Source organism: Heteronotia binoei, chromosome 1 (genome assembly GCF_032191835.1).
Source record: "Heteronotia binoei isolate CCM8104 ecotype False Entrance Well chromosome 1, APGP_CSIRO_Hbin_v1, whole genome shotgun sequence".
Lineage (NCBI taxonomy): Eukaryota > Metazoa > Chordata > Lepidosauria > Squamata > Gekkonidae > Heteronotia > Heteronotia binoei.
In genome coordinates this window covers 250322302-250345499 of record NC_083223.1, presented here as the reverse complement: position 1 = coordinate 250345499, position 23198 = coordinate 250322302, and the positions used below count along the sequence as shown (strand labels likewise).

The following is a 23198-nucleotide window of genomic DNA, read 5'->3' as shown; positions in this document are numbered from 1 at the left end:
GTATTTTGGGGAGAGGCACTAGATGCTATACTGAAAATTTGGCACCTCTACCTAAAAAAACAGCCCCACCCAGAGCCCCTGATACCCGCAGATCAATTCCCCATCATTCCCTATGGGAATTGTTCATGGAGGTGCATAATGGCTGTGGGGGTGGGGCTTCCCCCACCAGCCAGCTGGCTGGGGGAGGGGGGAAGCCTGTAAAACCAGGGGATCCTCCGCTGGGACCTGGGGATTGGGAAGCCTATGGCAGAGATCCGCTCCCCTGGAGAAAATGGCTGCTGAGGCCTCTCCCCTCTCCATGGCATTGTACTATGCAGACATAGAAGAATTAGCAGAATGATCAGTTTATTGAAGAAAAATTGGGCTGTAATATTTAAAATAACAAAATAGCATAAAATAGCAAAATAGAATAACACAACAAAACTAACAATACCCATAAGACAGCTCCAGTATCCACACAAAACAATTTCCCAATCTCAGAGAACTGAAAAGCTGCTACTCCCAGGTTTCAGATTTTACTCCCAAGAATTTAGAAAGGGTCCAGGGAATTTTTGTTCCAACCTCTTTGCTCCCTGCTTTGACCAGTAAACTTCTCATAGAAGTCCTGGCACATGCCTACCTCAGCAAAGTTCCACAGAAGCTCATTTTTTGGAACGTATCAAGAAGGCTCAGAGGATGGGGGATGGGGGAGGAAGCCTGGTACCCCAAGGCCCACCATGTCCCTCTCATGGGCTGGGATGTCCTAAGTAGGCTGACACGTCAAAAAACTTATTCCAGAACTCTGTCTGTTCCTCTTCTGTAACATGCAACAGCTGACCTGAGGGGGAACAGGCTATACTGAAGGAGGCCTCAAAAAGTGATGCATGTCTTCCCTCTCCCTGGTCCCACAATCGCTGAAGGGCACATTATAGGTCTCCGACTCCACTGTGGCTTGTAAGGAAATGTGAGGTGATTGGTGGCTGCTGGAAGACCAGTTTCCCCCACAAGAGGCAGGAAACTGGGGTGCACCGAAGGGCACATTGTAGGCCTCTGATGTCACTGTGGCTTGTGAGGAAACTTGAACTGAGACAGGAAACTGGGGTGTGCCAAAGGGCACATCATAGGCCTCTGCCGTCATTGCGGCTTGTGAGGAAACGTGAACTGAGACAGGATACTGGGGTGCACCAGAGGGCCCATCGTAGGCCTCTGATGTCACTGTGGCTTTTAAGGGAACTGGAAATGATGAGTGGCAACTGGAAGACCAGTTTCCCCCACAAGAGACAGGAAACTGGGGTGGACTAGGTGGACTGTTCTTCCAAACTGGAATGGGAGGTGGCGGGGCAGCTGGAGGGGTCAGGGGGCTGGCAGCCTCCGTGGAGACTTGCACCTTCATGCTGTTCTTGAAGCGCTGACGCCGGGCATGCACGTCCCCCAGTGGCATTCCAGTAAATTAGTCTCTGGTGGTATCTGCCTAGACCAACTGCTTGCAGTTCTCTCCTTCAGGGTTATGTAGCGAAAGCGGCAGTGGGTCAATGCCCACATCCACAGGGGGCACCAATGGGGCTGGCTGGACAGGTTCCCTGGTGTTGAAGGACGAGCTCCAAAATTCTGGAAGGTTAAGTTGGGGGGAAGCAAAAAAACAAATAAGACTGCTTGCTTCTATGGGAGGGGAAGGAACAGAGGCAACTTAACCTCCCCACCCACCCCACAAACAGACAGACCTGATACCCGGGTTCCTGTTGCCCTTTTAGCCAGGCTTGGAAAAGGAGTATATGTGACATGGTTGCTAGGAAATGCCTGGAGAGCACCCCACTCTCAACCCCTCTGGTTCAATCACAACAAGCAGTGTCTGAAGAAATGAGCAGTACCCTGCCACCCATTTTGTTAGTCCTTAAGGCGCTACTGGACTCTTACTCTCTTCTACAACAAGCAGTGTGCTAGGGAAAGATTTGTTGCTTTTACTTAAAATGAGAAAAGAGGTATTAAGAGTCCTGTTGGTGAGGAGAAAAGCAAGATGCAAATATTTAAAATATATTTAAATTAATAATTTAAAAACAAAATCAAAGCACTGTATGATTATACGTTATTCCATGTTATTAATATTAGCATTTATTGTAAATATATTAAATGTTGATGTATCCAGACTGAGGGAAAGGGGGTATTCTGTGTGGGAAGTTTTATTGAGTCAGACCACCGGTCCATGCAACCAGGCATTGTGTACTCCAGACTGCAGTAGTCCTCCAAGGCCTTTCAGACCCAACTCAGCCAAATCAATTTTTTTTACTGGAGAGCTGAGAGCACATGTTCTTCTACTGAACTCTGGCCCAGCCTCATAATCTATGAACATCATACCACTCATCCAGATCAGTACTGCGCTTCAGTGGTTAAAACTGGTAGGTCTAAAGCTTCTGGAGAGCTGCTGCCAGTCAAAGTAGACAATACAGCCCGAAATAGACCAATGGTTTACCTGACTCATATAAGGCAGCTTCTGGTGTATGTTTCAATGACCCTAATATCTTCTGCATGTAAAGTGGATGCTGTACCACTGAGATGAAGATGCCCCCATGTTAAGAGATTAAATGGGTAAGACTGTAGACAGGGAGCATATGAGAAAGGATGCAAACTTTAAGGAACTGTTACAGTTTTAAGACCAGGTCAGCCCAAAGACACTTACCAAGTTCCAAATGTGCAATGGCCTCTAGCTGGTGGTTGGATGAGGCCTTCCGGATGGCATGGGGAAGACGCAAAGGGAGAGGGAGAATGTCCCTAGAGAGGGCAGGAAAGGAGAGAGAGAGAGTCTGACATGGAACCTTGACAAGCAAACAAACTGAAATTTGCACAAATATAAAAATGTATTCAAAATCCAGAATTCAAATTTCAATTTCAAATAAGAAGTTGTCCAAAAAAGAAAGTCTTGAAGCTTGATTGTGGTGGAAAGCTTTTCAGTTTTTTAAATTGACCTTGAGTCTTGCTGGTTAACATATATGGGAAGGATACGAAGTCTTAAGAAGAAGCTATTGGATTTATATCCCACCCTCCACTCCGAATTTCAGAATCTCAGAGTGGCTTACAATTTCCTTTATCTTCCTCCCCCACAACAGACACCTTGTGAGCTGGGTGGGGCTGCGAGAGCTCTTCCAGAAGCTGCCCTTTCAAGGACAACTGCGATAGCTATGGCTGACCCAAGGCCATTCCAGCAGCTGTAAGTTGAGGAGTGGGGAATCAAACCCGGTTCTCCCAGATAAGAGTCCACACACTTAACCACTACACCAAACTGGCTCTCTACATCAAACTGGCTCTCTAACTTGGCAAAATTATTTTTTTTAATATGCTGGGATTTTAAAAACAAAACACTGTAGTGTCCAAAATGGCATGCTGCTGTAAAACCACTTATGTGGAAGCAAACTGTTTCCAAGGGGGTGTTTGTTTTTTTTTTTTGCAAGAAAATGCATTAGCAGCAGCAGCCCATTTCCACACCCACCCCTGCATGCCCAGTTGCAGCTACAGCCAAGCCTCAGTCCTGGGGAAGAGATGGCTCAGGTTAGAGTCAAGACCACGACTGCTCAATTGCTACTCACGGTGTGGAGCAGTAGGAAGCGACCAGATGCAAGAGGCTGGGAAACTTCATGTCAGAGCCCTCGAGTGAGATGACTGGACAAAAGAAGAAAGTAAGCAGGGTTTGCTGGTTCTCAGAACGAGCACTGGAACTTGCCTGAAATTCTCTTTTGGGAAAAATATCAAATAACCTCTGAACACCGGAATATATGCCCAGTCACCAACTATCTGAAATCTGTCTATGGCATTCTGTCCTATATAACATGTTCTATATCACAGAGGATATCCTGTCCTAAATCACATGTTTACCCAGTTCTCTTCTCCCTTGCACACACAGATTTCCCCTCTTCCCCTTTATCCTCAAAACAACACTGTAAAGGTAGGTTAGGTTGAGAGAAAATGATTGGCCTAAGGTCAAACAGAATGGAGCAGTGGTTAGACTAGGAAGATCCAGGTTCAAATCCTCGCTGTACTGTGAAAGCTTGCTGGGTGACCTTGACCCAGCTACCCTCTCTCAGCCTAACCTTCCTCACATGGCAGTTGCTGTGAAGATAAATGGTGGAGAGGAGAGTGGTGTTGTAATGTACTTTGGAGGCCAAACACAGAGAAAAGTGAGATATAAACAGGGCTTTTTTCCCCTGGGGGAGTGTAGGGGAAAGTTGTTGCTGAAAACCTTTGTGGAAATAAAATTATTTTAAAATGTTTAAGAGCTCATGAGGGGCACCCATGTGTTTCTCCTTCACTTTCCTCTTGAGAGTTCCAGCACCTCTTTTTCCAGATAAAAAAACCCCTGGCTATAAATATCTAAGTTAATAAATAAAGTCACCAAATTAGCTTTGTGGCTGATTGGGTATTTGGTTGTAATTCTAAATGCTGAGGCAGGACTTTGTCTACCACTTTCCCTCAGTCTCTCAACACTGAGTTGTACAACTGGATAAATAGTGTGGTTGCAGGCAAGTTAGTGACCCAACGTCCTGCCTGAGCATATGCTGAATATCTTTCTTTCACATTAAATAGGTTCTGCCCTTTTCAAATAGCTGTAGGGAGGGAATTAGGACTGAATATGTTGCTGCCATTTAAGAATATGTTGCCTCTCTCTCCCTGTAAAAAGCTACTCAGTCAGGAAGAAAGCAAGACAGAATATGCATTGAATTTTTCTGCATGTCATACAGGAGGGGGAGCCCTGTTGGATTCAAAGGTGGCTACCCTCAGAATTCAGGGCTTCCACCAGCATTCTCCTCTCTTTCTGGCCCCCTAAACACCATGCTGGCTGTTGTGTCTTGCATTTCAGTCCCGAAATTACAACACAGCAGACGCTACAGAGGTGACCAGTGGAAGTCCACTGGTCCCCGGGATGTAGCTCCGCAAATATGCTCCGCCAATCAAGATCTGTGGCGGGAAGTTTAACTGGCCAGGATTGGACCTGGCCAGACTGAGGGTTGTTCCGGGGTATGTATATAATCGGGACCCGGCCCGCGTTGCCCTGCCTTGTGATTTTGCCTTCAACACGTCTTGTCACTCAGTACATTACAGTGGCAACGAAGGTGGGATTCTAGCCAGGTAACTCCCCAAGCGGGACTTCACTGACCTGGCTGGAGACGAGGAAGGCACGCATTCGAGGGAGACGGAAGTGCCCACCGCCGTCATGGCTAACTCAAGTGGGATGACGGGCCACCTTGCAGAGTTTGACCCCGCCAACCCCGATAGATGGGAGACCTACACGGAGCGGGTCGACTGCTACCTACGAGTGAACATGATTACAGACGACAGCCATAAGAGAGACGTGGTCCTGAGTGTCTGTGGGGAGGCCACATTCGAGATTGCAAAGGGTCTCTCGGCCCCTGCGAAGATCATGGAGAAAACATTCGAGGAGATAGGCTCCTGACTGGGCACTTCTTGCCCCAGCCTTCCATCATTGCCCGCTGATTCCTCTTCCACAAGAGGGATCAAGGGGTGGGAGAGACAGCTGCCTTCTACCTGGCCGCCCTCCGCCAACAAGCTGGATGAAGCCCTGAGGGATCGTTTCGTCTGGGACCTGCAGCAAAAGCTCTTCGCAAAGCTCCAACTCGCCTTCAACGAAGCCACTGCATTCGAGAGAGCCACCAAAGCTTACAACAACCTGCGAGCAGAAGCCGTCCACCAAGAGGAGATGGCACCGGGCAACCCAGAGGAGGAGGAGGAAACCAGCTATGTCGCCAACCATGAAAGGGGCCGAGAGCGCCCACGTGGCTACAAGCGACAGAGATACCAGCCAACACCAAGTGCGCCAGCTGTGGGGATCCACACGAGCACCGGGACTGCCCCTACTGCAACGTGGACTGCAGGAACTGCGGAAGAGTGAGCCACATAGCGTGGGCTTGCCGGGCCAAGGCCACCCGCAGACGCCAGTCCACCAACCACGACTCGACCGATGCCTGTTCAACCGCATCGACTAGCCTGCAGGTAATTAACTTGCCCCTCACCACCCCAGATAAGGTCAGGGTGTCGGTCCTAATCGAGGGTGCTCCATGCCTAATGGAGCTGGACTCGGGCTCCTCCATCTCTATAATTTCAGAGGAGTCTCTAAGAAAACTTTATCCCCGTGGCTGGCCCCGGCTGCGACCAGCGGACTTCATACTGCGGGACTTCCAATAAAACCCTGTATAGATTTTGGGTTGGGCCACTGTAAGGGTAGAGTTTAAGAACTTTAAGGGCAAGCTGGACATTCTCGTGGTCAAATGCCAGCTCACCACATTACTGGGGCTGGCCTGGTTTCGACCGCTGGGTATTCAAATAGTGGGGGTGCAGCAGATGCGAACGCAAAATTTCGAGCATGTGTGCCGGGAATTCCCGGAAGTGTTTGATGGGTCCCTGGGGTGCTATAAGGGGCCTCCCATCACCTTACCCCTTGATCCCCATGTGAGACTGATAAGGCTGAAGGCCAGGCGAGTTCCGTTCGCTCTTAAACCAAAAATAGAAGCAGAGCTGGACCGCCTCACGGCCCAGGGAGTGCTAGAACCGGTATCCTATGCTGCATGGGAAACACCCATAGTCACTCCAGTGAAGCCGAATGGAGATGTGTGCATATGCACTGATTACAAGTGCACAATAAATAAGGCACTTCAGGACAACCCATACCCCGTTCCAGTGGTCAGCCACGTACTGGCAGCCCTAGCAGGCTCTAAGATTTTTGGGAAACTGGACTTGGCCCAGGCGTACCAGCAACTGAGCCATTCGTGGGAAGGGCGGGATATAAATCCCAAATAAATAAATAAAAAATAAAATAAACTCCCGGTGGACGCCGAGACAGCAGAAGCCCAGGCCATTGTGACTCACAGGGGAGCTTTTCGGGTGCGACGGTTGCAATTTGGGGTTAGTGTGACTCCAGGGATTTTCCAGAGCATAAAGGATGCTCTTCTCAAAGGGGTCCCCGGAGTGCAACCATTTTTTGATGACATTTTGATCGCCGCCCAGGACACTGAGGAGTTCAGCAGCTATCTGCGCGAGGTACTCTGCCGTTTTCAGGCAGCGGGACTTAAAGTAAAGTGGGAGAAGTGTTCCCTCGGGGTGTCGAGTGTAGAGTTCTTGGGGTTTGCAGTAGATGCTGCGGGAATCCACCCGATGGCCGACAAGACCAGGGCTATTGTCCACACCCCGGCCCCCACGTACAAGATGGAGTTACAAAGTTTCTTGGGATTATTAAATTTTTATCATTCATTTTTGCCCCACAAAGCGGCCATCACAGAACCCCTTCATAGGCTCCTCAATAAAAACACCCCGTGGGTCTGGGAAAAGAAGCAGGCCGCCGCTTTTCAGGCAGTCAAGGACCTCCTAGTTTCCAATGATGTGCTCCACCATTTTGACGAATCCTTACCAGTGATTCTGGCTTGCGATGCTTCCCCGTATGGGGTGGGCGCCGTTCTGGAGCACCAACTCCCGGACAGGAGGGAGGTTCCCGTGGCCTATTATTCGAGGACCCTGACCCCCGTGGAGCGCAACTATGTCCAGGTAGACAAGGAGGCCTTGGCAATAGTGGTGGGTGTGCATAAATTCAACGACTACCTGTACGGTAGGTGTTTCATGATCGCCACGGACCATAAGCCGCTACTGGGCCTCCTTGCCCCAGACTGCCAGACACCGCAAATTCTGTCACAGCGCGTCCTGCGGTGGAACCAGTTCCTCAACTCGTACACATATGCACTGGTCCACCGCCCCGGCAAAGCTATGGGACACATGGACACCTTCAGCCGCCTGCCACTGCCCTCTATGGACCCAGATCCCGCTCCCGCCCACCATGTGATGCTCATAGAGACTCTACCACACTGCCAAGGTAGCTAGGGCCACAGGTAGAGACTGCATCCTCACGCACATTTTAGACTGGGTGGGAAGGGGGTGGCCCACAGGCAAACTGAACGCAGAATTCAGGGCATTCGCATCACGCAGAGAAGAACTGTCCATGCACAAGGGGTGCCTTCTCTGGGGTAGCAGGGTGGTGGTTCCCCCCCCTCCATTGCGGAAGCAAGTGCTGGAAGCCCTACACAAAACACACCCAGGGATAGTGCGCGTGACGGCCCTGGCACGTAGCTATGTATGGTGGCCAGGGATGGATGAGGAGATAGAAGGGTGGGTTCAAAGGTGCCAACCATGCCAAGAGTCCCAACCTGATCCACCCAGTGCCCCTGTCCACCGCTGGGAGTCCAACAGGAGGCCGTGGTCCTGGTTATACCTAGACTTTGCAGGGCCATACCAGGGTCAGATATTCTTTATCTTAGTCGATGCATACACCAAGTGGTTGGAAGTGATTCCCGTAGCTTCAACCTCCACCGTGGCGGCGGTCAAAGCCTTGCAAAGGGTCTTTTGCACTCATGGGATTCCCAAGACCCTCATCACAGACAATGGGACCACTTTCACCTCCCAGGAATTCCAGGAGTTCTTGAATCAGTACCTCATCCAGCACATTCGGTCCACCCCTTTCCATCCAGCCACCAACGGCCAAGCAGAGCGCATGGTGCGCACTACTAAAGAGGCCCTGGGTTGCATTGTACAGGGAGATTGGGATCATCGCCTGGCAGCCTTCCTATTTGATAACAGAATCACCCCCAACCCTGTCACCGGGGTTAAGCCCTGCCGAGTTACTAATGGGGAGGAAGTTGATCATGAGGCTAGACAGGTTGCATCCTGACCGGGCTACAGACCTCCGCAGTTCCCCCCGAAACCAGGGAAGCCGCTAGGGGATTCTTTCCAGGGGATCCGGTATACGCAAAGAACTTTGCAAGCGGGCTGGAGTGGTTAGCCACCCGGGTGCTGCGGGTCACCGGGTCCCGCTCCTACGAGGTCTCGTCGGAGGGGGGGCCAGATCTTAAGGAGGCATATTGACCAGCTGCGTCGTCGCACATTGCCAGAAGAACCGACAGCTATCGGGGGAGCGGGAAGCGGGGCAGTACTAACAGCAACACCCCCGGAAGCTGCCCAGCCTACGCCGGTCACACTGACTATGCAGGCGGAAGAGCACCACAGCAGAGGGAGCACCCCCCCCCCAGAGAGGAGATTCCGGAACAGCAACAGGCGACGGACAGCCCTTTTCCGGTGTCACCCCACCACAAGGAACCAGCCGCCCCGCCAGCCACGGCAGCCGCTCCAACTCCCCAAATAACCTCGAGGAGGTCGACCCAGGAACGCAGGGCGCCATCCTACTTGAAAGACTTCGTGTCTTGAACTGGGGGGGAGGAGTGTTGTGTCTTGCATTTCAATCCCGAAATTCCAACACAGCGGATGCTACGGAGGTGACCAGTGGAAGTCCACTGGTCCCCGGATGTAGCTCCGCAAATACGCTTCACCAATCAAAATCTGTGGTGGGAAGTTTAACTGGCCAGGATTGGACCTGGCCAGACTGAGGGTTGTTCCAGGGTATGTATATAATCGGGACTCGGCCCACGTTGCCCTGCCTTGCTAATAAAGCATGTTGCCTTCAACACGTCTCGTCTCAGTACATTACACTGGCCTTACCTGTAGGCTCCCGGTGGAGACAATAGGTAGTCACAAAACCTGAAGATGAATTGTCTGGGAGACGCAGGCAGAGAACCATGCATTGTCGCATGTTTGATCTGCGCACCAGAAAAGTCTGGGGAAGGGGGAAAGCAGAAAAGGGGAGACAGTGAGAGTGTAATATCAGCAGGACTTTTTTTGAGAAGGAACACACAGGAAAGCAGTTCTGGCCAGCTTGGTGTCAGCGGGTGTGGCCTAATATGCAAATGAGTTCCTGCTGGACTTTTGCTTTTAAAAAGCCCTGGTAATATGACTAATATGAGTGAGAAGCAAAGTCAGGAGAGCACAACAAGGACGAATATACATTGTAAGAGCCACACTCATTGTATAAGATGGAGTCTACTGAAAAGAGGAAAAACCCATAATAGTTTAATTATGCACCCACAAACACTGTGTCCTTAATCTCCTAGGGTTGCTAGGTCTGTGTTGGAAAATTCCTTCTTTCCTTTCTTCCTTCCTCTTCCTTCCTCTTCCTTCCCCCTCATACACTCTCGCTCTCTCACACACATCCGCAATGGAGGCTGAATGCTTCTGCATCCAGACCCACCCAATGCAGTTTACTCTAGCTCTAAGTTTAACTAGATAGAATAGAGTTGCCAATCCCCAGGTGGGGGCAGGGAATCCCCCAGTTTGGAGGCCCTCCCCCCACTTCAGGGTCATCAGAAAGCAGGGGGGGGAGTCTGCTGGGCACTCCATTATTTCCTATGGAGACCAACTTCCATAGGATATAATTGAGAATTGATCCACGGATATTTGGGGCTCTCGAGGAGGCTGTTTTTTAAGGTAAATGCACCAAATCTGCAGCATAGCATCCAATGCCTCTCCTCAAAACACACGCAAAGTTTTGAAAAGATTGGAGTGGGGGATCCAATTCTATGAGCCCCCAAAGAAGGTGCCCCTATCCTTCATTATTTCCAATGGAAGGAAGGCATTTAAAAGGTATGTGGTCCGTTTAAATGCAATGGACAGAACTCCCTTTGGAGTTCAATTATGCTTGTCACAACCTTGCCCCTGGCTCCGTCCCCAAAGTCCCCAGATAAGCCATGTTGGTCTGAAGCAGCAGAAGAAATTTTAATTCTGGGTTTAAGCTTGAAGGCAAAAGCTTATACTGTGAATAAAACTGTTGGTCTTAAAGGTGCCAGTGGACTCAAACTTTTATCTAGAATGCAACTCCGAAATAAAACGACTATTATTAATCTTGAAACTGAAAAGTCACTCTCTGGAACTTTGTAACTCTACCAGCATACTGAGAACAAAGGGCTTCCACTGTGTGCAGCCAAGGCACACTGCTAAATTTGAGTCAGGATACTGAACTAACTAACCAGTTAGTCCCAATAGCTTTGGCATAAATTGTGCAACTCTGCAAAAGCCCTCAATTTATGGACTAGGATCTAGGGGTCTGGATGCAAATCTTGATTCTGCCATGACCCTTGCTTGGTGACCATGGGTCAGTATCTTTTCCTACCTCACTGGTGGTGTGGAAATGTATACCGTTCTGAGCTCCTTGGGAAAAAGGGTAAAATAAAAACGCACTTGAATCAAGGCAGGGGTTGGGGAAACATTGATCCTCACCCCAGGAGGTTCACGATGCAAAATGTGAAGGGCTGTAGCTGAGTTGATGTCTATCTGCAGCCAAATAGGCTGGGTGAATCGTAGCCGGCCCATCAGACTGATGTTCCGTGGAGATGTCTGCACCTCCTGCTGGGGACTGGTATGGGGGTTCGGGTAATCATAGATGGGATTCTGCGTCATCCTGAACTAGGAGGGGAAAGGGGGAAAAAAACAGTAAACACAGGGAGGAGCAGCAGAAAAGGCAAATTAGCCCTTGGAAAAAAGTTGCTTTTGTTCAGTGATTTATCAGACAGACAAACAAATACTTGCTCTCTCCCCATCCCCCACCCCCAATCTAGGCTGGATTTCTAAGCATTGCAGGCAGAAATCCAGGAGGTGCATATTTCTCAAGCATGGAAACATCATCATGGGGGGTAGAAGGGTAGGAGAGAAAGCTCCTATTGCATATTGCACATACGATGGGGCTTTGAAAAGGCACAAGAATCTTGCTGGCAGCAGTACTTGAAGATGGTGATAATATCACCACTCGGTCATCTCCTCTCCAGGCTAAACATGTCCAGTTCCTTCAACCTTTCCTCATAAGACTTGGTCTCCAGACACCTCAGCATCTTCATTGCCCTCTTCTGGATGCATACCAGCTTGTCTATATCCTTCTTAAAATGTGGCGCCCAAAACTGAACACAGTACTCTAAGTGACATCTAACCATAGCAGGGTAAAGCAATACCATCACTTCGCATGATCTGGACACTATACTTCTGTTGATACAGCTCAAAATTGCATTTGCATTTTTAAGTTACTGCATCACACTGCTGACTTATGTTCAGTGTATGGTCCACTAAGCCCCCTAGATTCTTTTCGCACATACTCCTCCTCCATCCTACAACTATGCATTTGATTTTTCCTACCTAAATGCAGAACTTTACATTTATGCCTGTTGAAATTAATTAATTTTATTTGTTTTAGCCCAGTTTTCCATCCTGTCAAGATCATCCTAGATCCTGTTTCTGTCTTCTACTGTATTTGCTACCCCTCCCAATTTTGTATCATCTGCAAATTTAATAAGCTTTCCCTCTACTCCTTCATTTAAAAATTATAATGATATTAAACAAAACAGGTCCCAGGACAGATCCTTGAGACACTTCACTTGTCACTTCTCTCCAAGAGGATGAAGAATCATTAACGAGTGTTCTTTGGGTGTGATCTCTCAGCCAGTTATAGATCCACATAACAGTAATAGGATCCAAACTACATTTTACCAATTTGTCAACAATAATATTATATGGAACCTTATCAAAAGCTTTACTGATACCAATTTCTGGCACCTCATTTGTTCTTTTTTAAAAAATGGCCAGATGCTCAGAAATTACACCCACAAATTATTTTAATACCCTTGGATGCAGTTCATCTGGCCCCAAGGACTTGGTTTCATTTAAGGAACTGACATGTTTATATACTACCCCTATGCCAATCCTAGGCTGCAGCTAGGATTGCCAATCCCCAATTGGGGTCAGGGCATCCCCCGGTTTGGAGGCCCTCCGGCCACTTCAGGGGTATCAGAAAGCGGGACGGGGAGGGAGATGTTTGCTGGACACTTCATTATACCCTATGGTGACCAGTTCCTATAGGGTATAAAGGAGAATCCATCTGCAGGTATCTGGGTCCCTGGAGGAGGCTATTTTTTTTCAGATAGAGACACCAGTTTTTCAGGATAGCATCTGGTGCCTCTCCTCAAAACCACCCACAAGTTTCAAAAATATTGAACCAGAGGTTCAAATTCTATGAGCCCCAAAAGAAGCTGCCTCCATTCTCCATTATTTCCAATGAAGAGGAAGGCATTTAAAATGTGTGCAGTCCCTTTAAATGCGATGGCCAGAACTACCTTTGGAGTTCAATCATGCTTGTGACAACCTTGCTCCTGGCTCCGCCCCCAATGTCCCCAAATATTTATTGAGTCAGACCTGGCAACACTCGCTGCAACTTCCTTTCCTCATCACATGTTCTGTTTTTGTTATGCTTCCTTCCCTCAGAAGGGAAGACTGAAAAAAGCAGGAATTGAGCATTTCTGCCTTCTCTTTATCACCTGTTACAATTTCACTTTCCTTTCCCCGCAATGAGCCTACCATGTCCTTGCTCTTTTTTTTACTTTGCATGTAAGAAAATAACATTTTTGTTGTTGTTTTTAGCATCTCTCACTAGTCTAAGCTCATGCTGAACTTTAGCTTTCTTAACATTCTCTCTACAAGCACTGATTATTGTTTATATTCATCCTTGCTTATAAGGCTCTCCTTCCATTTCCTAAATGAGTATTTTTTATTTCTCAAGTCCTTAGAGAGCTGTTTATGGAGCCACCCTGAATTCTTTAGGCTCTTCCCATTTTTCCTACTCACGGGAATTCTTTGTGATTGTGTCTTCAATATTTAATTTTTAAGAAACTCCCACCCCTCTTGAACCCCCTTCTCCTTAAGTATTTCTGGCCATGAGATACTACCCAGCATAACTTCAAGTTTGTCAACATTTGTTTTCCTGAAGTCCTACCTATATATCTGATTACATACACCTTTCCCCTTCCCCAAGACTGTAAATTCCAAAATTATATTGTCACCACTATCCAGAGAGCCAAGTACCTTTACCTCATCAATCAGTTCTTCCCTGTTGGTGAGAATCATGTCCAAAATAGCAGATCCCCTTGTTTCCCTCTCCACTTTCTAGAAAATGTTGTCAGCAAGACAAGTCAGGAATTTATTTTACCTTTCATTTTTAGCAGAGTTGGACCCGTATATTAATAAAATAAGAGCCCTTATTATATTATTAATAATTGATTTATGAAAATCGTAAACATTACCAGTGCCAGTCATCAAAGTATTACTCAGACCAACATGTAGAGACTTCTATAATGTTCAAAGTCAAATTTATCTGTAAAGACTTGGAAAAATCACACAAAACTGTCAATTAAAATACCAACCTTAATTTTTATGATAAAGACCCCCTAGAGATGCAATTAACTCACCCGAACCTAAAGACTAAATTGTCAATCAGAAAACTAAACAAGAGGAATGTCCTTCAGAATTTTTTAAATGTTGGCTAAGGTTTTTAGTGGCAAGGACCTATTATAAAAGGACACCATGTCTCTAAATTGAAAACAGCTGAAAAGTGAAAGGTCCCAGTTAAAAGAAACAGAATCGTGAACTACCTGTAGATGTTGATCAGTTAAGATTTATAAAAAGAACATTCCCCTTAACAACCTAGTTGTTTTCTGTTGTCCCAGAAGGTCAGACCAGAACCAACAGGTTAAAATTAAATCAAAAGAGTTTTCAACTAAGTATCAGGAAGAACTTTCTGACGACATTTAGAGTGATTCCTAAGTGGAACAGGCTTCCTCAGGAGGTGGTGGGCTCTCCTTCCTTGGACATCTGACAGCAATGCTGATTCTGTGAATAATGAGAGGGAGGACAGGAAGGGTTGCATCAGTGCTTAGTTCTTGTGGCCCTTTCTTACTTGCCCAGGAAAATGCTGATTGCCACTTTGGGGACAGGGAGCAATTTTTCTCCAGGCCAGTTTGGCTAGGGATCCTGGAGGTTTTTTTCCATCTTCAGGGCATGGAACAGGAGTCACTGGCAGTGTTCCCCCTATGCTGAGTTAGTGTGAGCTAGTGCACAGGTTTTTAGCCTCTGGCTCATACATTTTTGTCTTAGCTCAGGAAGGATGGCCCCAGAGCAAACTAATGTATGCAGTAGCTCACAACTTTGATGCCAGTAGCTCACAAAGTAAAATTTTTGCTCACAAGACTCCACAGCTTTGAGGGAGCATTGGTCATTGTGTGGGGAGGGAGGTACTTGTGAATTTCCTGCATTATGCAAAGGGTTGGACTAGATGACCTTGGAGGTGCCATCCAACATTATGACTTTATGATTCTATTCTATCATTCCCTTATGAATGAAAGCCAAGCATACAGAATCTTGAAACAGAAACTTTTAGACATAGAAAAATAAATTCCATGTTCTCTAGCACATAAGACATGATCCCCTCTGGTGTTTGACTTCACCCCTGATTACAGTGTGCCTGCTGCTTATATCTCACAGCTTATTCCTCCTAATTATGTTGAGCATTTATGCCCACATGATTCAATGCCCTACCATCAGCTGTCCTGACTGGGAGATTTGCAAATATTCCCTATCATGAAAGTACTCTGCCAATGTTGAAGAAGTAAACCTGAATCGGTAGCTCATATTCTACTCTACTGTGATTTTTATGAAGTGAGGGACTCTGTATTTAGCTCCTCCTTGTTTAATTTTCATGGGCTATCTGAAGAGAGGCTAGTTTTCTATTATCTGAACTGTGTCCTTATATTACATACCCAGTATCAAGGTATCTTTCAATTGCTATTATCAGGAACTCATTTGCATATTAGGCCACACCCCCTGACACCAAGCCAGCTGGAACTGTGTTCCTGTGCATTCGTGCTAAAAAAAAAAGTCCAGGCTATAATCGAGCATAAGATTAGATCTCTTACTGGGTGACTTTTTATTGTATTTTAAATCTGAAGAAACATTTCAATCTGTATTCATTGTTGTATTTTTATGTATGCCAATAATGTACTGAACTGAAGTAAAAAGAATATTATGATAGAATCTTCAGTGTCAAAAATTAATGCCCCAAATAGTATCAGCCTATGAAAGATAATGAAAATGTAAATGCTCGTGTTACAGCCTTTAGAAACAGGAATGAAAACGTTTTCTACTGCCAAAAAAAAGAATGCTACCGAGAATGTGAAGATGTCGAGAAAATACCATTTTAATAATTTCACTTTCACAAAATACAATAGGATAGTAAGAATGCCATATGTATACATTCTGGAACAGAATGACAACCAAAAGAAACCTGCCACCTTAAGCATGGAGGTGGCACATCTGGAAAGAACATGAAAGAGCGGGCTCCAAACTGTTATAAAACACTGTGGGGGCGAGGAGGGGAGAGGGCATGAATCAGCTCCCCTGGAATTACAGCTCATCTGCAGACTGCAGAAATCAGTTCCCGTGTAGGAAATGGATGCTGTGGTGAGTGGACTCTATGGTATTGTATCCCATTGAAGTCCCTAGTCTCCTCAGGCTCCATCCCCAAATCTCCAGGAGTTCCCCAACCTGGACCTAGCAACCCTACCCTATGCCCCCTCCCCACTGGTGGCCAGGAAGGACCAAAAACCCCTACCCCATCCCTAAACCCCTCCCCTCGGCTCCATCTCCAAATCTCCAGGAATTTCTCAACTTGGAGTTGCCAAGTTTAGGGGAGCCTGATAGGGTTGCCAGCCTCCAGGTGGTAGCTGGAGATCTCCTGAGATTAGAACTGATCTCCAGGTAACAAAGATCAGTTCACCTGGAGAAAATGGCTGCTTTGGAAGATTGTCTCTACCCCCAAATTTCCCAAACCAGAACTGCAATCCTAGAACCTAGAGCCTGGAGAGGCAAGGTTATCTGACATAAATGAGACCTTGTTTGGTCAGCCATGTCGGGTTCGGCCAAGCTATGTCGGGCCAGGCCATGTGTGTACCTATTTAAGATCAGGTAAGATATACAAATTTTATAAAGAACACAAACATATATTTGTTTAAAACTTAAAACATGCTCACAATGTTAGCACTCATTGGTCTTAAAGATGCTTTCTTTGTATTTCTCCCATGGGATCCAGGGAACTGGGCAAAGGAAGCTCTGGCTCTTTCCTTCCTTCCCCAGGGGACCAGGAGGGGGAGGAGCCTCAACCAATAGAAGGAAGAGAGGCTTGGCTCAGTAGCTCCACTGTGCAATTGAGAGAGCCTGCTAAAGCAAGCTATTCCTCTCCCCTTCCTCCCCAAAGGAGGAGCCTTAGTCAATGGAGAAAATAGAGGCTTTGCTCTTTTAGCTCCTGTGCAATTGAGCAAGCCTTGCAAAACAAGCTGCTATGCGGAAGGAAGCAAGATGCAGCAGGTTGGTGGCTCAGTGGTAGAGCATCTGCTTGATAAGCAGAAGGTCCCAGGTTCAGTACCCAGCATCTCCAACTAAAAAGGGTCCAGGCGGCAAGTAGGTGTGAAAGATATAGGGAGAAGGAAGTAGATGACAGCCAGTTGCTTGGGGGCCTGATAGGAGCCCTCCAGGTCCCGATTCAGTCCCTGAACTGCATGTTTGACACCCCTGCATGTGTAGAGGTCCACCCTCCAAAGCAACCATTTTCTCCAGGGGAACTGATCTCTGTTGTTTGGAGATCAATTGTGATAGATCTTCAGGTGCTGCCTGCTACTTTCAATAGCAACCATCGCAAGACCCCCATTTCTTGTGTCAAAGGGAGGACAGTGGAATTTTTATGCTATTTTCCCCTTCATAGGAAAGAGTGGAAGCCAGCATGACAGTCCTATAGCCTGTTCTTTCCATGCTTCTCCTCCAGTAACAGCTCTCAGACCCTTCACGTTCCTGGTTTTAGAACTGTTCATAGCAGAGGTTCTGCTTCCATTTTTTTCTCGTTTGCATCTCCTACATCTGTTCAAACCCGGCAGCTCCTATTACACTGTGGGGTCAGTTTGCTCCTCTCAAATGCTCCCTGGCACCAGAGATTAATCATTAATTGACAACTGTCCTGGTAATTGGGAGGGTTGACAAAGAGGTAGAATCATCCTTGATTCTGCTGCAGCAAAAACAAACAGGAGTTTTATGGCACTTCCAAGAATAAGCAGATTTTGGTCCAGTACAAATGTTCAATGAAATGGGCTCTCATCCACAAAAACTTATGTTGGAATAATAGCTGGTTAGTCTTTAAGGGATTTCTAGATTCCTGTTTACCATTAGTGCATGTGACCTGCCTTCCACTCAAATGCATGGAAAGTGAATTTTTCCCTGTAGATACTTTAACCTAACATAATTTTAACTACCATTATTTAGTTGCATTTAAGGGGGAGGACAGGAAAGAAAAAAATCTCTAGGTTGGTCCTCCTCACTCTAAATTACTTGTAACAATTCTTAAATCAGTTATGCCTTTAAAAAAATATCCCAGTTCATGGTTAGATTGACAGGTGGAGGTAAAAAATACAGCTTCTTCTGGCAACTGAATACTTGATATCATTGCCTTAAAATTTAGAGTGCATGTTTCAAGCAGAAGAAACTTGTGAAACTCAAAGGTGAAATAAAATCCTACAAGAGGAGAGAAGACAAAGGTGGTGATAGGTATTTGGCAAGAAGAGACTCCCACCCCCACCCCCCAAAACCCCCCACTGTTTTCAAACACTAGTTGTGCAAGGCTGAAATTAGATCCAGAACCTCTTTGTAAAAGAAGGGAACATGGGGCATTATAACAGCAGTGTTAATATTTAGCATTTACATAGCTGAGTGTTCAAAGGATTTTACAGGCATTACAGTACAACAGCCCTGCAAACAAAGCTAGTATTGCCCCTGTATTGCAAAATGGTAAACAACTGCAGTTTTGCTAAAGGCTCCTTGTGTGTCAATAGCAGAGATAAGATTTGAACCAGAGACCAAACCAGCTATGACACATCATTGACTCACGATAAATAAAGAATACCTCCAAACATGCCTACATGCCACCAAGTTTGGTGTAGCCAGTTTGGTGTAGTGGTTAAGTGTGTGGACTCTTATCTGGGAGAACCAGGTTTGATTCCCCACTCCTCCACTTGCACCTGCTGGAATGGCCTTGGGTCAGCCATAGCTCTGGCAGAGGTTGTCTTTGAAAGGGCAGCTGCTGTGAGAGCCCTCTCCAGCCCCACCCACCTCACAGGGTGTCTGTTGTGGGGGAGGAAGGTAAAGGAGATTGTGAGCCGCTCTGAGACTCTTTGGAGTGGAGGGCGGGATATAAATCCAATATCTTTTTCAAGTAACAGAAACCATGTATAGGATGATCACAATGAGTGTGTTATGCAAGGGGGGTGGGTACCATCTGGATTTAGCCCCACAGGCTCCAGAATGGTGTGAGTCAGTAACACTCAGGTGTCCTCCAGGCACACTCTTTGTAGGAATCAATTGCAGCCTGTCCTTTGGAAAAGGCTATTTTTAATTCAAACTAACGGTATTGTTCAGCAGTCCATGCACCCCTGACTGGTTGAAATTCCAGAGCCCAGCTCTGTGGAGGTTAGCTTTCTCCAGCCAGCCAACTCTCTTCTCCTTCTTCCCTTATGACTGGTTCAAAATAGTTTCTCTACAACCCCTCACTAGCTGGAGGGTATCACTACCCCAAAGTGTACTAATGGATTATGAAAATTAGAAACAAAAATTATCTGACATGGCATGTCATAAACAATGCAAAAAAATGGAATTACAACATTAAAAAAAAAGTTGTAGTAAGAGCAAAACAATACATGGAATGGAACTAGGGTTGGCATCCAAGAACTAGCAACTGGCAGGAGTTTTAGGGGGCAGGGACATTCAAATTGAAATCACAGCACTGTTCTCAGATTTCAGCAAAAGGTGATTTTGGTGGAATCCAAGAGTGTTACACCAACATCACTTCCACCTCACTGAAAGTGATGTTGCTGCAATGCTACAGCATCAATTGCTCCATTATTTTTCTCCCACTGCTTAGGGTTGCCAGCCTCCAGTTGGGGCTTGGAGATCTCCTGCTTTTACAACTGATCTACAACTGGTAGAGATCAGCTCCCCTGGAGAAAATGACTGCTTTGAAGGGTGGACTCTATGGCATTGAACCATGCTGAGACTCCTCCCCTCCCTGCCATCTCCCAGTTCCAACCCCAGTCTCCAGGTATTTTCCAGCACAGACCTGGCAACTCTACCACTGCTGCTGCATTCAAGAAGCAATAGAGGACAACTGTAGAATATATCACAATGCTGTTCCCTTTTTAAGAAAACACCCTCGTGAACAAATCTGTTTTACAAAGTTTGGAGAGTGAGAGAAGTATCAGAGATTGCTTAACCTCCTCTGGCAGGCCATTCCACAAGGAGGAAGGCACAACAGATTTACTCAGAAATGCTGTTTATTTCAATGTGTGAAAAGATGCATGAAAAGAATTCTCACCTCCTACTTTTTCTCAGTCTTCTCTTCTGAGGGAAACAGCGCTCAACATGGCAAAAACAGAACATATAATGAGGGTATGGAGTTCCAACCTGGGATCAGCATAGCGGTAGTACATAAACACCTAGTTTCTTTAAATGAAACCAAGTCCTCAGGGCCAGATGAACTACATCCAAGAATATTAAAAGAGCTTGCAGAGGTAATTTCTGAGCCTCTGGCTATTATTTTTGAGAATTCTTGGAGAACAGGTGAGGTGCTAGAAGACTGGAGGCGGGCAAATGTTGTCCCCATCTTCAAGAAGGGGAAAAAGGAGGATCTGGGTAACTACTGACCCATCAGCTTGACGTCTATACCTGAAAAAGTTTTAGAACAAATAATCCTGGAACATTTAGAAAGGATGGCTGTGATTACTAAGAGCCAGCATGGCTTTTTCAAGAACAAGTCATGTCAGACTAATCTCATATCTTTTGTTGAGAAAGTGACTACTGTTGGGTTTCTATTGCAATTTCACTTCCTGTTGTCATGAGTTAATTAAATGAATGTATATGCATGCTGATGCTTAGCCAGTGAGAGATAGAGCCAATGAGAATGTGTGCACGTATTTCCCGCTCAGGCTAGGTGTCAAAATGTAAAGTGACCATTGAAGCAATGCCCTAATTGGTTAATCCATATATTTGGGAGGTGGTCTGGGGGAAACCATTTGGTCAGTTTTATTGCCCTTTGTGTAAGTCCTCAGATCTCCTTGCAGTTAGAGTTTGGTCTCGAGAGAGTCGAGATGTAGCTTAGAAGCTAGAAAGGATATTGAGTCCTTCTTTGTTTTCTAGTGATCCCAGTTACCCTTTCCTCATAGAAAAGTAAACTACTTTTATTCCTAAGTTAAAACGTGTGCCTGGCTTGTTTATTGTGGTTCTCTCCATGCAACTCTGCTAAAGTATTTCTAAACCCCAACAACTACCTTGCTGGATCAGGATAATGACTGTAGACATAGTATATCATGATTCCAGTAAGGCTTTTGATAAGGTTCCACATACTATCCTTGTTGAAAAGTTGGTAAAATATTATTTTGGATCCTGTTACCGTTAGGTGGATCTGTAACTGGTTGACAGATCACACCCAAAGAATGCTTGTGATTGGTTCTTCATCCTCTTAGAGAGGAGTGACAAGTGGAGTGCCTCAAGGATCTGTCCTGGGGCCTGTTTTGTTCAACATCTTTATAAACGATATGGATGAAAGAATAGAGGGAATGCTTATTAAATGTGCAGATGATACTAAATTGGGAGGGGTTGCAAATACACTAGAAGACAGAAACAGGATCCAGGATGATCGTGACAGTCTAGAAAACTGGGCTAAAACCAATAAAATGAATTTCAACAGGCATAAATGTAAAGTTCTGCATTTAGGTAAGAAAAATCCCATGCATGGTTATAGCATAGGGGAGATTTGTCTGGGCAGTAGTATGTGTGAAAAGGATCTAGAGTCTTAGTGGATCATACGCTGAACATGAATCAACAGTATGATGCAGTGGCTAAAAAGGCAAATGCAATATAGGGCTGTATTAACAGAAGTATAGTGTCCATATCACGCTCTGGTATTGTGTTCAGTTTTGTGCACATTTTAAGAAGGATATGGACAAGCTGGAACAGGTCCAGAGGAGGGCAACAAGGAAGGTAGGAGTCTGGAGACCAAGTCCTATGAGGAAAGGTTGAAGGAGCTGAGCAGGTTTGGCCTGGAGAGGAGACAGCTGAGAGGTGATATGATCACCATCTTCAAGTACTTGAATGGCTGTCACATAAAAAATGGTGCAGAATCACCAGGACCAGAACCAATAGGTTGAAATTAAATCAAAAGAGTTTCCAGCTCAACATTAGAAAGAACTGACAGTTAGAGCTGTTCCTCAGTGGAACAGGCTTCCTCAGGAGGTGGTGGGCTCTCCTTCTTTTGAAGAGGCTGGATGGCCATCTGACAGCAATGTGGATCCTGTGATTTTAGGGGGGGCGGTATTTGTGAAGTTTCTGCATTGTGTAGGGGATTGGACTAGATTACTCTGTAGGTCCCTTCCAACTCTATGATTCTGCTGTCCATTTACACACATCAAGCCTCTATTAAATGGACAGAACATTTTTTTTTAGGTCTGCTGGCAACTCTAATTGTAGCAGCAGGCTATCCAACTTGGATATGCAGAGTGTTATTGCCGTTTCTCAAGGCTACTGTTCCTTTAAATTTTGTTCTTTCCCTTCTACTTCCAGTTGGATTATTTCCTGCTCTGTCACTGAATCAGCAAATTAACAGTTCTAATTGATGTGTAGAGGGAACAGCTAAATATTGCATTCCTTTTTGCAGCCAAAGACTTTACTCATTATTTTTGGTTTATTTTTATACCAATAAATTTCACAATCCTGCCATTTTGATAAATCTTTTAAAATGACCAATCTCCTATTGCAAAAAGAGAAGCACTACTTAAGTTCTCCTATCAATGAACCTGAAATTAATGCATGTTATCAAGGTGAGAACACAGAGTACTTCATTAGTCTCTAGAACAAATGGTAAAGAGGGCCAGTGTGATGCAGTGGCTGGGGTACTAAGCAAAGTACTGGGAGATTCAGGTTCAAAACCCAGGTTCAAGTTACCTTTTTTCATCCAATTTCACATGCTCCCCCGCTGTGTGAAAATCCTTCTTTATAAAAAAGAGAGAGCCCCAAAGTGAAGACTTCTCCCCCCTGGTAGGTGTATCATACAAAAACTGCACTGGATACTCTGCCATAAAGCTCTCTGGGTGACGTTGGCCCACTCTCACCTGTAACCTGTAATGCTGAGGAAGAAACATGCACACTGTATTTCTGTAAGTGTGGGGCCTGCTTTTTACTTGAATCCAAATTCACTCTTGAAAAGCCAAGTGTAAGAGAGAAACAAGACTTTTGCTATTTCTCGCTCCTATGTTTTGAAACTTGGATGTTTCTCTCACACGTACTTCTAAGAGACATTTAAAAGGTGTGTGTGAGAGAGTGTATTTTTTGGGTGGTGGTGGGGGGGAGTAAAGTTCCGAGGCAGGCATGGAAGGAGACAAAAC

The 23198-nt window shown here is 45.9% G+C and overlaps 1 protein-coding gene across 3 annotated transcripts; it reads right to left on the bottom strand.

Annotated features, from left to right (window-relative positions):
* Positions 1-328: 328 nt before the first annotated feature.
* Positions 329-14237, bottom strand: LOC132581109 (ras and Rab interactor 1-like). Of its 3 annotated transcripts, XM_060252179.1 has the most exons (8): positions 14139-14214; positions 13974-14053; positions 13762-13836; positions 11131-11316; positions 9520-9634; positions 3558-3630; positions 2654-2745; positions 329-1587 (listed from the first exon to the last, which is right to left on the bottom strand). In XM_060252179.1, exons 3-8 carry the CDS (start codon positions 13795-13797, stop codon positions 1451-1453), a joined length of 639 nt encoding a protein of 212 aa, XP_060108162.1. In that variant the 5' UTR covers positions 13798-13836; positions 13974-14053; positions 14139-14214; the 3' UTR covers positions 329-1450. The 3 variants fall into 3 exon arrangements, with proteins under 3 accessions (XP_060108162.1, XP_060108180.1, XP_060108171.1); XM_060252197.1 differs by lacking the exons at positions 13762-13836; positions 13974-14053 and having other exon boundaries at positions 11131-11311; positions 14094-14237; XM_060252188.1 differs by lacking the exons at positions 13762-13836; positions 13974-14053 and having other exon boundaries at positions 11131-11311; positions 14139-14216.
* Positions 14238-23198: the final 8961 nt, after the last annotated feature.